The sequence below is a fragment of the Sardina pilchardus genome, chromosome 4 (genome assembly GCF_963854185.1).
Source record: "Sardina pilchardus chromosome 4, fSarPil1.1, whole genome shotgun sequence".
NCBI lineage: Eukaryota > Metazoa > Chordata > Actinopteri > Clupeiformes > Clupeidae > Sardina > Sardina pilchardus.
In genome coordinates this window covers 21976927-21993953 of record NC_084997.1, presented here as the reverse complement: position 1 = coordinate 21993953, position 17027 = coordinate 21976927, and the positions used below count along the sequence as shown (strand labels likewise).

Below are 17027 nucleotides of genomic sequence, written 5' to 3'. Positions count from 1 at the left end.
ATTTGAACTACATATTTTCTGAAATAAAATGCATTAGTAATATACTAAGATGAAAAATTCTTCATCGTTTTATTTTAAATTTATTCTTCCCTACCACTACAAGCCACAAGCACATGTGACCTGACGTCATCTTCATGCGCCAGCAGAAAAGGGTTCTGGATCTCTCAGACGATTAGTATTTCTCGTTGATTTTCAGGTAAGATATTATTACAGGTCTTTTTATTAAAAAAAAACATACTAAACTAGTAAATGCTATTGTGTTCTTTATTTTGCCGTTCAATCAATTGCCGTACTCATCCGGAAATGTTATTCTCCGGGTAATAAACCCTTTTAGGTCTATGTAATAAACAGTAGCCCTTCCAATTACCTAGCATTAGGTTTTGAAATGACGGTCCAATTTAGGTTAATATCTCTCAAGCTGCTTTGGAGATTAATTGAAGACACGGTTTACTTATGAACATCAAGGCATTATCAGCATACATCTTTGAATTTGGACCCTTTTCGAAGCCACAAGCACACGATTGAAGTTAACACTACCAGTTGTTACCTTAGCTTGCTTGCTAACAAAAATCTATTTGCTTCCACAGCTCTAAAAGGAAATATGTCGGGAAGTTTTTATTTTGTTATGGTTGGGCATCATGATAATCCTGTCTTTGAGATGGAGTTTCTACCCCCTGGTAAAGCAGAGTCAAAGGTGTGTTAGTTTCATTGTTAAGTACTGTACTATTTTTTGTTTGTTTGTTTGTTTTTTAGTGTTATGATTGTGGTAACCCATTTTTGGTCTTTTTTTGTAGGATGACCACCGTCATCTGAACCAATTTATCGCCCACGCAGCGCTTGATCTGGTTGATGAAAACATGTGGCTGTCAAATAATATGTACCTCAAAACTGTAGATAAGTTCAATGAATGGTTCGTCTCTGCCTTTGTCACAGCTGGTCATATCCTTTACTTCTGTCCGACACACTGCTCAGTGTTTTCTTCCTAAAAGCTTTCTGACATTTGGCTAGTTCAGTGGTTCCCAACCTGTTCTGAGGTCCGGGGACCCCAATATGGGCCGCCAGAGATTGCAGGGGGTCTGCACAGTGTTGCCTGGGCTGAGGTTGTCTGAGATTACCAAAATTATATTTGCGCACATTAAATGTACACAATCCAAATAACACACACAGTTGGATAATCAGAACTCTGTATTATCCTAATTAAAACATATTTTTGGTCCACATTTAAATTCACGTATATGTATTACCTCTGAATTTGTGACAGCAACCTTCAGGTCGGGCTAGGCAAGGCATTGATAATTAATCCCTGGACCCCGATTGTCAAATAAAACAATGTCTTGTGTGTGCATGCGGGTAGGAATTCGGGTAGGTTGTCTCCTGGCTTGTCTTAGACACAGGAAAGGATAGATAGATAGATAGATAGATAGATAGATAGATAGATAGATAGATACTTGATCCCCAAGGGGAAATTCAAGAAAGGGGGAAGGGGGCCTTCAAGGATAAAAGGTTGGGAAACATTGGGCTAGTTTACGCTGTGAAGAACAGCATTTTCTAGCCATATGTTTGGCTGTGAGATACAAATGATAAAATGCGCTGTTGAATTTGGCAAGCTGACATTATGCTTCTATTGAAAACCGGTTTGGTTTGACCTAATACATCTAAAGAATTCAGACCAACATTTTTTCATCACTCATACTTGACTTCAGAGCACATCTGTTCGTTAAGGCTGTAAGCCTAAGTACAAATGAAATGTTGCTGGCTTACCTTGTCTATTGGTTTGTGTAGAATGTAAGGATTAGACATATAGCCTACCCTATCAAAACTAGAACCATCCATTTGATTTTTGAGAAAATGTGTAAACTGGTAACTTGGTGGGCCTTCACGGCCTTCTATGTCTTGAGAACTAGATAACTGTACTACATTGTATGCCTTAACTCCCCTTGTCTACATATGAGATTCATCATGCTTCATGATGTACGACAAGAGGATGGAATTAAAAACTTCTTCAGTGATGTTTATGATCTATACATCAAGGTAGGTAATGTGTTTATTTAGAGTTTGAAATAATGCTTACAGTCTATGTCAATGTTGATTAATATCCATTTGTTTCATTTATAGTTTGCAATGAATCCATTTTATGAAGTTAATGCACCAATACGCTCAACGGCCTTTGACAGAAAAGTGCAGTTTCTTGGCAAGAAGCATCTTCTCAGCTGATTTCAAGGACTGGAATTTGATATTCTGGTGATCATGTCTGGGTGGTTGTATATAGAAGGACCATTTCCCGCCTGTATAAAGTTCTCCCTCTCTTTTGTTTATGTATGACTTTCTTTTTTATGTCTCATTGTTGTTTGTCTACAGTAATATAATTATGGTATGTAAGTTCTTTATTTTCTTTTTGATTGTCTTAAATCAGTAATAAATGTATAATTAATTACACAGTGTTTCAGTCATCAGTCTAGCTGCTTCTCAGCCCCCCACCACCTTGACTTTTCAAAAGAGTTCAGCTTTTGCCAACATGTAGAATGGAGATAGAATGCTAATGATCTGAACCCACCAAAGCCCACCAAAGCAAATATTTGTATTTCACTTATGTGTGTTTGCCATCAATACTGTATATACACAACCTCATCCTCACCAGTTCTCCATTTTATCCAGTTGCTTCCAATCATTTTATCCAGTTATGATTATCAGAAAGGTTCCTCAGAATGTACTATTTATTCTAACATGCCCTTGCATGTCTAAAAGACACAGCATTATTTGATGGTTTCAGCATGCTATGCTCAAGTATCTGTAGGTTTGATTACTTCTTCAAACTCATTTCACATTTAGTGAGTCCCCCTAGGTCACTGATTTCTAGGTCTACACTTTCCCGTGTTATATGATTGATATGAAAAAATAACTGTACTTCCCCACTCTGCATTCGTGTCCTTTCCACCACCTGGTGCCATTTCCCTCAAATCTAGCGTACTATTTAAAGATCAACCAGATTACTATTGCTTCCTCATGCACAGGTGTTGGCAACCACCAGCTGTTCCTGTGCTTACATCTTTATTTGCTTTACTCACATGCCATTTTTATTCATATTCTTGCCAGGTGGCTGACTTTAAAGTACAAACTTGAAGTGTAAAAAAATGAATTCAATGCTTTAAAGCAACTGTGTGTATTATTTCTTAGGATCTTTAATGGACTTAGTACTGTAACATCCCAAATTAGACAGAAAACACACATTGTTCCACCAGGCAAGTTCATCTAAATGAATTATTAGTTAACAAACTAGTTATTTATCATGTGCCAACACTGAGATTTATGGTAAGTTGAAGGCAAGTTTTTGGGCTGTTATAGTGCATGTTCTTCTAGTCAAATACCTCTTTAACATACAGCTTTTTTTTTTAGCCATTACTGATCTTGTTAAGATATTAAGATAAAAACGAACTCCTACAGCATATTGGAAAATGCAGACTGACTATGAATGGTTCAAACTTTCCTTTCTGCATGTCTGTGCTTTGTGAGGGACACTCCGGTCAACTGCAGTGTTAAATATGGGATGTTGCAGGGTGTGGTGCTGAAGAAGTGTGCTCTTGTTGCCTTCATGAATGAACAGAGCCAGGCCATTTTATTTCAGTCAACCATCCCTTGTGATCTAAATCAACCCACTGTTCATCACTAGACTATATCAGGGTATGGCACTGTCTGGAACCAGGGAACTTACTTTTTTAAGACTGATAAATAATCAATGAGATCATTTTTGTCATACTTATTTTAATCTCGGCATCTACAATGAGTAGTTTTCATAGAAAGTGATCTAATATCTTGCAATCCTATTATTTTACAAACTGGCGGAATGTTATGAATATTTCTATCATACATGTTGGCACTTCTTTATCCCACACCACAAATGTACATTTCAGCTACAGTGTAAAAATACCATCACCAAAACAGGACTTGTATTTTAGTTTGAGGAATTGAAATTACTTATTAAAATATATTTATTGCAATTTCTCACTGTTACAATATTAGAATATAGTGCTTTATTTATCATAACAATACATCAAATGCTGACCATTGATTTCAGGCTCTGAATTAAAAATTTTACACTGATTGGTCATCTACCCTTCATATTAGCTTCGACAAATTGATCACGGGCTCCAGCCCAAAACTTCTCAAAAGTCAAGTTCAACGGAATGTCACCAAGTGAAACCAACCAGTGCTTATTAGTGTGTTTGTCCATGTGCAATAAGCATTGACATTATGTGTGAGTGGGGAACAGGGGATCCTTAGGGTTTTAACCAGTCGTTATGTCATGTATTAGTTCTCACACGATTAACAACAGGCGCCAGAGCGGGGCTTCCTGTGCAGGTTGACCGTGTCCGTTGGCATGAGGTGCTCTGTCCGCTCCTCCATGGCCAGTACCCGTCTGACCGCCTCCTCGAAGGCCGCCGCTACGTTGGTGGAGTCTTTGGCGCTGGTCTCGTAGTACGAGTAGTTGCCGTTCTCCTGGCACCACTGCTGTGCCTCCTCCGAAGACACCTGCCGCTCGGTTACGTCCAGCTTGTTCCCTAGCACCACGAATGGAAAACTCTCCGGCTCCTTGACGTCCGCGTAGTAGATGAACTCCTTCTTCCAGTTGCCCAGGTTGTGGAAGCTCTGGCTGTCGTCTACGCTGAAGGTGAGTAGGCAGCAGTCGGAGCCCCGGTAGAATGGAGTCCTGAGGCTGCGGAACCGCTCCTGGCCCGCCGTGTCCCAGATCTGCATAGTCACCAGGTGGCCGTCCACCTCCAGGTCCTTGTTGAGGAACTCCACACCGATGGTGTGGAAGAGATGAGTGTCAAATTTATTGGTCACATAACGGTTCATGAGGGAGGACTTCCCGACGCCACCATCTCCCAGTAGAATGACTTTCAGCAGGGATGATTTGGATGCCATGGCTAAGATCAGCGGGCTTCTATACTTATCTGGGGAAAAAAAGAGAGAAAACCATGGACTGGATGTACAGTGACAATATGTTTGTTAAAAAAGGTACAATTGCTTTACTAATAGGGATACTAGGAGTTACAGGAGTTTTGAGTGTTATTTAGAAAGAGGAAGCACTGACCTCTGACATGTGACGGTTAAATCTTGAGGTTTCTGGTGAGCCCAATGATCTGCAGAAATGAACATTTTAGGCCTTATTTCCATTTAAGGTATTTATACTAAGATACATATGCCACCAAAATGTTCCAGAGACATTATTATTAATGTTAGTAAAAATGACTTTAACTGAATTAAATTGGCCTAAATAGTGTCCTATACAGCAACGACGTGCTTATCAACGTGCTTTTAGTAATAGACAGTATTTCCATGGCTTGCAGTGAACAGCTGATAAATTCGTGCATGGCCTGCTGATGCAGCTCACCAATGCGCTGTCAACTCTCGCTACTTCTCGACCTCTCAGCTGGTCAGGATCATGTGCTACACTTGGTCCTTGTGGTCACATGAACAGGCGGATAGCGTCGGTCATTTTAACTAGCCAGTCACTGCTTGACCACCTGTAACAGAGTCGCAGAGGTAACGTTAATCCCATGGCCTAAATGCACCTGTGAAACATTATTATTTTCTAAAATTATGTTCATTTAGCATACCACACAGAATTTCCCAGCACTTTCACAGACTTCTCTTGTCTTAATAAATGAACGCTAGGTTGCTCATGGAAGTGACGTAGAGCTTACCTAGCCAGCTAATTTAGCTAGCACTGACACTGAATGTAAAATGAATCATCTTTCATGGTTTCAGAGCTCGTGTTTTATTCATTTTACGTTAGAAATGTAGTTAACGTTTGGATAAATATATTAGTGTATATTATGGTAAATAGCGGTTGGATAGCTTCTAGCGTTATGGAGGCTCATTTGACAGTAATGTAAACGTAAACGTTAAATCAAACCAGAGTGAAACGTCAACACAGGTTCCATCTGTAACTTTACTTTTGCCGATTTTGCACCAATGCCTTGAAAGCGTACACAAAACGATCATATACGCCTACTTATGTTCAGCCGTTTCAAAGTCTCATGGCGCCTAGCGAGATATAAGCTAGCGAGACTACACGGAAGCAATAAGAGAGCAAACATTTGATGGTTTAGCTAAGTTAGCAGTGCAACCGTAACGTTGTGGCTAAACCTTTCGCATCTGACAGCAGAGGCCGAAAGCCCCCATGACAATGCAAACCCCATTGAACTCAGATCTTATACCAGTGAATCTATTTATATATTACATTTGTACAGATATACATTATTCACAGGAGACGCTTACCACTAACAAGGAAGTTGCTTGATGGATGGCTAGCTTTTCTGCTAACGTTAACAGTAAATAGCTGACACTACCCTCTACCAGTTAGCATGGGTTATCAGAGCTACAGTAACGTTTCGTCTGAACTTCAGTAAATGGGTAATTGACAGCTTATTTCACAGATAGTTACAAGCGTGCACTTACCTTTCAAACAGACGTGCCCACATCTGGCTAATCACTAATGTTTCCCTTTTAGTGTCCTCTGATTATTTTTCATACGGTGTTGCGGCATCCAGTGATATGGCGCTGCTTGGAAAGCCCAGTTTGCCACTGACTTGGCTCATGTGACCCAACCTCCACTCCGGTCACACCTTGCTGTAATATGATGCATACCATGCATTTTGGATACAGGATAAAAGGATAAAATAACTGGTAAGTAGGCTACCTAAACTAATGCTCAACGCTCCGTTTCCTTTGAGAGAAAGACTGATTTATGCTCTTTCATGGTCTATTCTCACTGTAGTTTCAACTTGCAAATGGACCAGTTTGTGGCATAAACATCCAGAAATATTGGGGATGAGAATATTTTTAATCGGCAATAAAGTAATTCATATGTTTAAAAGTTATTTATTTCCACTAAAATGGTTTCATTGGGTCTTCCAGTCCATGCCCTGGGTTATCAATTTACAAGGTAGACCTGGATTACTGGCTCATTGGGCACAGGCCCAGGGCCTTAGTTCACAGGAGCCTAAGACCTGCACCAAGCTGTAGCCTACTCCAGAATTGACCCTTGAGAGACCATCAAACAGCCCCTGTAGCAACTCAAAGGGCTGCCTTCCAGCCTGTATGGTCAGCAGTGGCTCACAATAAATATGTCAGAATGTAAAACAAAATAAACATATAGCCAAGGGGAGAGCCGGGACAATTGAAATGCGGGACAAATTAAACATTCCAGTTTTCTCTGAATACAGTGATGATAGACAGACAGGTCAACAGACAGGTCAAAACATATGGGGCAATACCGTGCACTCTCATTGTTTTAAAGGATCATACCAAAACACACCATGACTAATTAAGAAACATGAGAACAATCCTTTAGAACAATGTACGTTGTTTTGGACAAAAGTGTCTGATGCGAAATGTAAAACAGAAACAGAAACAAACAGGCACTGCACAATCGCTGACTGGAATACCCATCATGTTGACCTCAGCCTGCTAGCAAAAGCCTAGCCCTCTTTGTGTATACAGTATCATTACGGTTTGACAGATTTTGTTTTTAATTATTAAATGATGGCCAAAGTCACTCAATGAGCAAAGAGTCTTTTGCATATAAATTGTGTGGCATGTGGGAGCATTAAACTGATTTATCAGCATTGGCTTAGGATCATGCTCATGGTTTTACAGTAACAATTTGATTATTAAATTAACTTTAGTTACTTTAGACTTTGCCTGACATTTAAATTAGGACCAGTGTTTCATAACAGCAGGATACTCTTGCCCCACACCAATCGTGTCTACATGTTTGCTCAGATAATTGAGGGTGGCATGCAGGCAGTCTTAACAAATTGCTTCCTTGTTGCTATTGCTACTTGGCCCCACCTGTCTATGCACTTCCACTCAATTTATTATCCCTTCAGTACTCCGTCTGGAATAGCTTTCATTTACTCCGGCAAGATCTTGCCGGATCACCTCCGCCCAATCAGCGAACAGAGGGCATTCCTGAGAGCGATTTCATTTAAGCTGCAAGCCTACAGTATCATTATTGTTATGTCCCCCGTGGTTAACATCATTACCAAAAGTTAGTGATTGAACCCCAAATAAATTATTTCAAACTTCAAACAAGCGTCCACCACCAACCAGAAAATAAACATTTGCGAATGGATCTAGGCCAGACTCTCTGCTAAGTCAGAGTCATGGTTTTCCAGGCTAATTGCTACTGCTTGTTTGCTAAAGAACTTCACTGAAAAAAAGTAAAAAAGGAAACACTTTAATGGCATACATTATGGAAGCAAAATGTACAGCAATAAATGCAGTTCAATAGTTAATCAACAAACAGTGAGTGGAGACTGCTTATAAACCTTCAAACAATGTCAAAACATATCTAGTTTAATCTATTTTATGCTTGTTACACATACTAAAGACTATACTGCAGCATAGTTTGTGTGTGTGTGTGTGTGTGTGTGTGTGTGTGTGTGTGTGTGTGTACTGTATGTGTGCGTGTGTGTGTGTGTGTGTGTGTGTGTGCGTGTGTGTGTGTGTGCGTGCATGTGCGCGTGTGCGCACACACGTGCAATGTCATTACATGTCATGCACCTGAGTTTTTCAATCTAGTTTTGTGCGTCTAAAAAAGAAAATAATGCATCTGGTAATTCCTCTATATTTAATAGATTTCTCGGATTTACCTCCCAAAGGAACATGTAGAACAAAATCTAGCTCTTTTCAAACATGTTCTTCCCACATATCAGTTTCAGTCGACACCAATTGGTTGCTGAAGTGGCGACTGCAGTTGGTCTGGTGAGGATTACTGGCTCTTAACCGAGAGCTTGTATTATGCTGTGGAATCACTTCTTGTGACTGAAAGAAGTATGTAGCCTATTTAAAAGAGAGCAGCATCATCCTCCTGACAGGACCCAGAGGTCAGTACGACATTGTCCAGCCCAATCTCTCCCCCTGTACCTCTGCCACGTTCAGCCTCAAAGATTACCTGCAAAGTACAAGTCAGCTTCAAAGGGATGCCATACTTTTGAGTGATACAGTGTCTCACCCCAAATATAGTTACGTTTACAGTTACAGTTACATTTGAATTCAGCATGAAGACCAGATAGTTTCAGAGCATACAGTATCAGAGAGTAATAATAATAATATGGTTTTAAAGAACTAAAATTATAAATTATTTCAGCCTAAATGTTAAATGCTGTTAAATGATAGGATAATTAGGTTGAAATTGGCATTTACTTACATAAAAGGACCTGTTTGAGTTGAACACATCAGCTGCCATTGTTACCACTGCTCCCCTAAAGCCTACCTTACACTGACAAGATTTGGAAAAGATTCTTGAAAGATTGTAGTCTTTTAACTAATACCCCTCATTCAAGCTTTACCCAGAAGACTACAATCTATCAAGAATCTTTCCCAAATCTTGTCAGTGTAAGGTATAGGCTTAAAAATAGAGTGAGCGCTGCGGCTGAATTCCGACTCCCATAAAGAGCGTCTCACCTCCTCTGGCGCTTCGTGCTCCCATGTGATGGTGAGGAGCTCCGTCTGCCACTCCTGCTGGCGGGCGTGCCTCTTCTCCCACAGCTGCCCGTTGTTGTCCAGCAGCACCCTCAGCGCGCCCACTTGCTGCCCCACCATGCGGTGGTTGAAGGTCAGGCAGAAGCTGCCGGCCCTCCTGGCCCGGTCGTTGAGAAGCAGCTTGAGCCGAGCCACGTCGTTCTTCTCTCCCAACAAGCCACTTACAGCCATGTAATACTCCAGCCCTGTAGAAGAAGACACGTCACTGATTACCTACAGATTAGCTACATTACACTCAATTCAGTCCAGCTCTTTGGTCACTGATATTAGCCATGTGTGGGGCGCTTACTGCATGAAAGTGAAATAAGCCCATCCGTTGATAAATGCTTTGAAATTATATTGCATTTTATAATGGAATTAATAAATCTAGAGCTGGCAAAGCGAGATTCTACTGATGTTCTGATAGTCAATACATGGCGTTTCATGCGGCTATAGTTGTTTTTGATTGGCATGGTGTTAGCATTGCCATGGTTAGTTTATTGGCATGGCATTACCATTGTCATGGTAAGAAATCCCCCAGTCCATGTCATCTTCTTGGTCTTGCATCCACTCGCAAGCTCCCTGGTCAAAGTTGCAGTCTGTGATGAACTCTTTCAGACCGCAAAATAAAGAAGCTGTTAGTGATTTCCTCAGAAATTGAATTTAAGTCTGAGGAAAAATGGGCACAATCTTTACCATCGTGTGTTGGATCTATCTCCTTAACTTCTGTTGGAGGACCATACACCGACTTGAAGTCCTCTGCAGCTGGAAAAGATAGCCAGGATTAAGCTTTACCAAGTTATTATATCTCCATGTTACATCATTTTGTATTTATACTATTCAATTTTTTAGATTTAAAAAACATTTGTATGGCTTCCTCAACATGACTATGCCAAGCATGTTCACAATATTGTAAATTTTAGAATTATAGACACCTGTGTCGGCAGCATACCTATGTTATCATGTTCCTCCCACATATTCCTTACAAAACATAGAGCTGACGGATAATGTCATGACTTTGGACAAAGCTGTAATATTACCTGGAATTTTGAAGCAGGAGGAATTTGTGTCCTCAGAGAGATACTTTTCGAAGGTATTTCTATCACATAAAAAAAGTATCTATGTGCGTGTGCTCACCTGCCTACCTGTCATTTCCCGGTTAAAGAGGCAGACTAGAGGATATTGCAGTTTGAACCCCTCAGATTTTCCCTTGCAAACTCTATAAGCTCTGCTAGACAACCAGATGTAGCCGAGCTTTGCTAATTGGACAAGAGCAAGCAGAAGGCTATAGTGTTTGAAGGGCTCTCTGGTATGATGACAGAGGATCCCTCGGAGTCAGGCATGTTTGCTCAACAGCTGTTTTAAAGGATGATAATAAGAGGCCCATAGTCTTTGCCCCCCTTTTTGCCCTGAGGACAGGCCACCGAAAGACTAGTGTCTTGGGGTTCACACACACACGTATACACACACACACACACACACACACACACACACACCCACACACACACACGTATGCAGCCGGCTAGCGCTTGTGAATTCCTCCCTGGAGCTGATGTATGTCTCTGAGCTTGTCTTCTCTTGCTCCCTGAGACCAGACAGAGGTTTCAACTTGTCTCCATAAAGATGGGGATCAGCAGCAAAGACCCTGGATTGTTACCGTCACACTTGGGTTTCATGCACGCTCATGCACTGTAGGCACTGAACATCTGGAGTGCGGTTTCACCGAGTTAGCCTGTGTTGTTTTTGGTTTTGCATGTTCCTAGTTCTGCAGCCTCATATATTTATCACACAGTGAAGACTGATCCACTGCAGATTGATAGCGATGTTGAGGTCGGAGTTATGCTTTTGTCACTGAATAGTCAGATTTCCCCTGGGTATATAGGCCTACTGTGTTCTCACCCATATTAACTAAGCACTTTTGTAAACTGATTTCCTCTACCTATGTATCTACTGTATCTATGTGTTTGAGGTTGTGATCAGACAGGACAAAGCATGTGTTGTAGTTTTTCTGAGCACCTTGCTTGTATATAAAAGCCACCGAAGTCAATGCTTGTGTCTGCATCAATTATCTACTCGCTCACACCCATTTGTTATTGGTTAATTATACAAAGTATACAGTACAAAGATGTGTAAAACATAAATATGCCTCTGGTGTGTTTAATGTTACATTTAATAGAATTTGTTATCTGATTTAGCATAATTTGAGACTCAACAATGAAGGGGTTAAGAGGAACAATCAGCTACAGTATGTGCTTGGTTTATGATTTTGCATGTTGCACTGAATACAATTAAATGCCAGAGAATAGTTTGGGCTTGGTGGCTTGAGTGATTCATGGAATCTGTGCACTTGCCATGCTGTACAGCCAGGGGATGTCCCATACCTTAAGGAGATAAGCCATTTCACAACCACAGCTGCTGCTGGGTTTTTAGCAATTTCAAAAAATAGGTGAGCTGTTTTCAGCAGACAGGAATGTGAATTTGACATATTTTCCCCAGCATATTTCTAAAAATTATTTATCTTTTGTCTAAGAGAAGAGTTTTGAGTAAGAGCATGAACCGACAAGTCCCCTACCCTTTTAGTCCAGAAGTCTGAGTTGACAAACCCCATATTGCTCAATGGCAATCCTCACGTTAATGCCATCTGGCAGCTCAGCGCAACATGAGACCTGCGCTATCTTAAACAACTATAGTATTCAAGCCAAGAGCAAATCTCAGCCTTCCATTACTGTGACAGTAAACCTGCCATTGTTGAACTCTGACCGAAATGGTCCGAGAACTGTGTGTCACCTGATAAAACCGCAAGACCAAATGCAAGCAGCTCCTGTAATATGTGTAAATTTTTGATAGAATGCATTCCACAGATATCTGACTAAGAGTCTCTCTCAGGTTAGCTTGAGCAGTTACATTGCTAGATATTGAGTGCTTGCATTTAGTAAGTAGTGGAATGGGAGGTGGTCATATCTAATTATTCCAGTGAATGAAGTGATCGTCTGCAGCCTGGCAGACAGACATCCTTCAAAGCTTGGCCAGAAAATATAAGGCGAGGCGACTATAAAAAGTAGAGTCTGGTTGTGTTGCCTGTAATTTGGGCCGAATTCAGACTCCATAAATTGGCCTCAGCTCTGGTCATCAATACTGACCGCTGGAAATGTAAAAGGTAAATTATGTTGATACTTATGAGTATTATACCGATAGATGATAGTGATAGAGTGTTTGTAGTGATAAAACACCATTTTCTGTTAAACAGATGTAATGTTCTAAAAGAGAACTACCCTTGTTTGAATGATGATGAAGATGATGATGATGGTTTGTTTTTTAGTAGAATGGGAAACTCACTGAAAACATCTCCTCGGTGATGTTCCTCATTGCCTACAAAGTTCTCCTCTCCGCCATCCCCCCTCTCGGGCTCCTCTTCCTTCTCAACAGTCTCCTCTTGAGGAAGGCTCCCAAAGTCTGCAGGGTTGCCTATGTAGACTCCTCCTTCGTAGTCGAAAGGCTGGAGTCGGGGGCGGGGGGGCTCGGTCACCTCAGGCTCGGGGATCACGTTCTTCTGCTCAATGTCGGGCCTGCGAGGCTTCACTGGGGAGTCTGGGATCACTGCAGGGACAGGATAAGGGATGCATCTGTCAAAGAGATTTCTGTGGATGGTTTTTTTTTTGCTCATTCTGGGTGGGTTTCCCCCCCCCCCCCTCAATTCCTTAGATGAGAAAAGCAAACCTTACCTGTGTATCATCCCAATGCTGCTATCGGGGGACAGTTTATGCTAAATTATTTTAATGTTTGAGATTTCAGCATTTCAAAACACCTCATCAATTAGCAGACAAAATGAGGTTGCTCATCCATGCATATTTTGACATGTCATACGAACAAAGCTAGAAAGCACTGTGCCCTATACGCGGTGGTTGCAACTACAGTATAAGCCATAACCTGGTCACATGCTGGCTTGCAAGACGCTCAAACAGCATGTGTGGAAGTGTGCAGAATAGTCAGCGTTGAGGTCTAGATGCAGGAAGTGGACAACATGAAGCAGTAGACTCACAGTGAGAGTGCAGAAGCAACAGAGAGAGCAACAGAGAGAGCAAGAGAGAGAGAACGACAGAGCGAGAGAGCGTGGGTGATGCTTGTGCAGGTCAAACGCGAGCAGCCTTGCTGTAATTCCCGTACAGGCTCACCATTGAGGAACTCATCTGCACTGCCTTTGTCTCCGTCCCACGTACTCTGATAAAAGGGCTTGACTATAAAACATAAAGGCATCTTCATTGGCAACAAATCCGCCCTTCCCATGATGCACCTGGAAAAAAAAGAATCCTCCTCGTCCTGGGTGTGCCATGCCACCTTGTACTCTTAAGGATATCCTGTCAGGCTCAGGGATTTCACCATGCTTCCCCTATTTGCCAGACATTTCCCTCTGTCCTTCAGATCACGAGGCTCCCTACAAAGGCTGATGTTTGCACAGGTGTGATTTCAATCATGGCCTCTCCCTGACTAACATCTGTAGAGTTCAGCAAGGTCTGAAAACAGGAAACTGCCTTTGGCAGGACATGTAATTGTTGACTTTTTTTGTGAGGATGAAGTATGGGCCTGAGGATCAAGTGAAGGTGTGTCAAAAAAAGCTAGTGAATTTACCATACATAAACACAGGGCTCAAACCCCATGTAATCAGGGTGTCAGAAAGCTAGTGAATTTACCATACACACATAAACACAAGCCTCAAATTCCATGTAGGGTGTCAGAAAGCTAGTGAATTTACCACTCATAAACACAGGCCTCAAATTCATCAGGGTCCTATTATGAAGAACATCTCATTGTCATCGGTGTAGAGATATTGCATGAACAGTACGCATCCGGGCTTAAGGATGGTGGTCTTACCAGAGCAGTCGAAGCCACTGCCTCTGAAGCCTTTCTTGCATTTGCATTTGTATGACCCTTGTGTGTTGAGACATTCGGCATGGTGGCTGCACTTGTGAGTCCCAGTAATACACTCGTCCACATCTGAAATAATTGCATGGTATCCAATCATTAGCCTCGTCAAGTTGATTTCAATATTTGACTGATGTCTATAGAATTCTCCTCCAAAGTGTCTCCTTACCTACGCAGTCGTATTTTCCATCAACATATTTCAGGTCGAACCCATTCTGGCATTTGCAAAAGTAGCTGCCAAATGTGTTGACGCATCGTCGGTTGTAAGGACACAGATTCTGCCCCGTCACACATTCGTCAATGTCTTGGAGAGGCAAAAAGGGTAGAGTTAATACAGTATGTCATAGTGAAAGCGTTTTTAGACAGCCATCATTTTACACTGTAAAAACACATTTTGCGAGGTGTTAGTTAAGATTACATTTTATAACCCGTTCCCATGTTTTTACTACTTTCATTGGAACAATACGGTTACATAACCCAAATCACTCTTTAATATTTCAGTCGAAGAAACTCTACATCACTTTGGTCCAGAGTTCCCAGACGATGGGGCTTTTATGTCGGGGGCCTGGTGCCAGACCATTTGTGAGCCCATATAATACGCCACTTTAAAGGACTCTGAGTGACAGCTGACCTTTTTATGTGGTATCAGCGCCAGTGGTCAGCAGCAGCACTGAGGAACCTGTACAGTCGGCCTGGCTCGACTAGAGATTGATGATGTGTGCCGCTTGTTATGGTCTCTGTCCTCCTCCCAAACTGAGCGTTGAACTTGGTTCAACATTGAAGCGCAACGCTCGGCTCGTCAATGTCAGTTTTAGAATGTTCAGGTATTTTGACCAATCGGATTTCGTCTAAGAACGTTACAACAAAGATAACCGTCTCTGATAACAGCGTGTAACTTAGAAACCAGAAAGAATGTTTTGGATTATTATTATGGTCTGAGCGTTGCGTTACGCTTGCCGCTGCCGCTTGCCGCTGCCGCTTGCCGCTGCCGCCTTATGCGGGGATCACACTAGCCAGCGGCAAGCGGCAGGTTTCCTATTGTTCTCTATGGTTCGGCAGCGGAACGGTGACAACGCTGGCATAACGCTAGCGTTGAGCAAACTGTGAGTTAAACTTGGTTCAACTTTGAAGCGCAACGCTCGGCTCGTCACAATCAGTTTTGGAATGTTTAGGTATTTTAACCAATCAGATTCGGCTGAGGACGTAGCAACAAAGATTGAACTTAGGAACGAGATAGAATGTTTAGATTTATTATTATGGTCTGAGCGTTGCGTTACACTTGCCGCTGCCAATTGCCGCTGCCGCTTGCCGCTGGCTAATGTGATCCCCGCCCTATGGTCCCTGTCCTCCACCGCTCCCTTCCTCCCCCCACTCACCCACACAGGACCTCTCGTCTGGCCCCAGCTGGAGGCCCATGGACGGGCACAGGCAGCGGGTCTCCCCCTGGACCTCCTCACAGCCGTACTGACAGTTGGCCAGGGTGCAGGTCCTCGAGTCTGCAGAGAGTCACACACACACAAAGGAAGGGGGAGAGAGAGAGAGAGAGAGAGTCAGGGGGGACAGCTTCATCACATTTTACAACCCAGACAGTTTTTCGCAGGAAGTTTTGTGCAGTTTTGAAAAGGGGTACTCCACTCACTGGCACAGGAGCCGTCGGACTGCAGCGTGTAGCCGTTGAGGCAGTAGCACATGTAGCTGCCGTGGGTGTTCATGCAGCGGTGCTCGCAGGGACGCGGCTTCAGGCCGCACTCGTTCAGATCTGAACAGGGGGCGAAATTCACAGTGACACAACTGGATGACGAGGAGGCATTCATGAATTAGACAAGAGGTCAAGGCGCAAAGAGGTCCTAATCAACCCCTTCCCCATTAAACTCGCTGACCTTGACTACAGCTCCTTCCTGTGAATCCGGGCAGGCATTTGCATTTGTTGGGGCCGACACACTCTCCATGCTCACAGCCGTGCTCGCACTGAGCTGGTAAAGTATTCAGCAACGGAGAGAAATGAGAAACAGAAGTGGTGGTTAAGAGGGATTGGATTTTTCCTGGAGGCAATTTTCTTCATTTTGTTTTTGTGGTGGGATACCATTCTCACCACAATATACTTAAAGTAATATCAGTTTCTGTCGAGGTTAGGAGGTTTTTTAAAACATGAAGCGCTAAAATATGAAACGGTGGAAGAACAGAACGTGATGGAAATCTCATCAATCTACGTCATATCAGTTGGACTTTGGTAGTAGAAACAAACTTTATGTGTTGGTACAGGGCCAGTATGGTCTGCATTACTCAAACAGAAAGCGAAAACAAGAAGTCGAGATTGATATTTACCTTCACATTGGCCTTTGCTGTTTTTCTTCCAGCCATAGCAACATTCTAATCTTCTGCCATAACGACACACACCGGGATGACTGCCTGAGAGTTGGCGTCTTTGCCTTGGTTTTGGAGGAAGAGAAGTTACCCATGTAAATCAAGCAACTTAATCAGGTGCCTCCTGAACCAAATAGTTGTGGACACAGCATTTATTGTTACTTTATGACATGACTTATGAGGGTACATCTATGACTATATCAGGGGCCTGC

At 42.2% G+C, this 17027-nt stretch overlaps 3 protein-coding genes across 4 annotated transcripts in view; 1 reads left to right on the top strand and 2 right to left on the bottom strand.

The window, feature by feature from the left end:
- Positions 1-119: 119 nt before the first annotated feature.
- trappc2 (trafficking protein particle complex subunit 2) lies at positions 120-2441 on the top strand. Its single transcript, XM_062533459.1, has 5 exons — positions 120-196; positions 588-694; positions 795-943; positions 1950-2031; positions 2116-2441. Exons 2-5 carry the CDS (start codon positions 602-604, stop codon positions 2212-2214), a joined length of 423 nt encoding a protein of 140 aa, XP_062389443.1. The 5' UTR covers positions 120-196; positions 588-601; the 3' UTR covers positions 2215-2441.
- Positions 2442-3962: 1521 nt separating this feature from the next.
- On the bottom strand, positions 3963-6617 carry rab9a (RAB9A, member RAS oncogene family). 2 transcript variants are annotated; one of them, XM_062534617.1, is made up of 4 exons: positions 6463-6617; positions 5393-5525; positions 5093-5141; positions 3963-4952 (listed from the first exon to the last, which is right to left on the bottom strand). In XM_062534617.1, exon 4 carries the CDS (start codon positions 4921-4923, stop codon positions 4321-4323), a length of 603 nt encoding a protein of 200 aa, XP_062390601.1. In that variant the 5' UTR covers positions 4924-4952; positions 5093-5141; positions 5393-5525; positions 6463-6617; the 3' UTR covers positions 3963-4320. The 2 variants fall into 2 exon arrangements, with proteins under 2 accessions (XP_062390601.1, XP_062390602.1); XM_062534618.1 differs by lacking the exon at positions 5393-5525 and having other exon boundaries at positions 6463-6611.
- Positions 6618-8229: 1612 nt separating this feature from the next.
- egfl6 (EGF-like-domain, multiple 6) overlaps positions 8230-17027 on the bottom strand; it is a 10391-nt gene continuing 1593 nt past the window's right edge. Inside the window, exons 2-13 of the mRNA XM_062534616.1 lie at positions 16777-16880; positions 16332-16424; positions 16091-16210; positions 15828-15947; positions 14621-14755; positions 14401-14523; positions 13704-13766; positions 12868-13128; positions 10228-10296; positions 10047-10142; positions 9475-9737; positions 8230-8962 (exon numbers count right to left, since the gene is read on the bottom strand). Of these exons, the coding sequence (XP_062390600.1) occupies positions 8855-8962; positions 9475-9737; positions 10047-10142; positions 10228-10296; positions 12868-13128; positions 13704-13766; positions 14401-14523; positions 14621-14755; positions 15828-15947; positions 16091-16210; positions 16332-16424; positions 16777-16880 (1555 nt within the window). The 3' untranslated portion in view covers positions 8230-8854. The remainder of the gene's footprint in view (positions 8963-9474; positions 9738-10046; positions 10143-10227; positions 10297-12867; positions 13129-13703; positions 13767-14400; positions 14524-14620; positions 14756-15827; positions 15948-16090; positions 16211-16331; positions 16425-16776; positions 16881-17027) is intronic.

Coding starts and splice junctions, on each gene's coding strand:
- trappc2 (XM_062533459.1), top strand. CDS start 602: ATGTCGGGAAGTTTTTATTTTGTTATGGTTGGGCATCATGATAATCCT. Junction 944..1,949: donor TTTGTCACAGCTGGTCATAT/CCTTTACTTCTG, acceptor TTGTCTACATAT/GAGATTCATCATGCTTCATG. Junction 2,032..2,115: donor TTTATGATCTATACATCAAG/GTAGGTAATGTG, acceptor TTTCATTTATAG/TTTGCAATGAATCCATTTTA.
- rab9a (XM_062534617.1), bottom strand. CDS start 4,923: ATGGCATCCAAATCATCCCTGCTGAAAGTCATTCTACTGGGAGATGGT.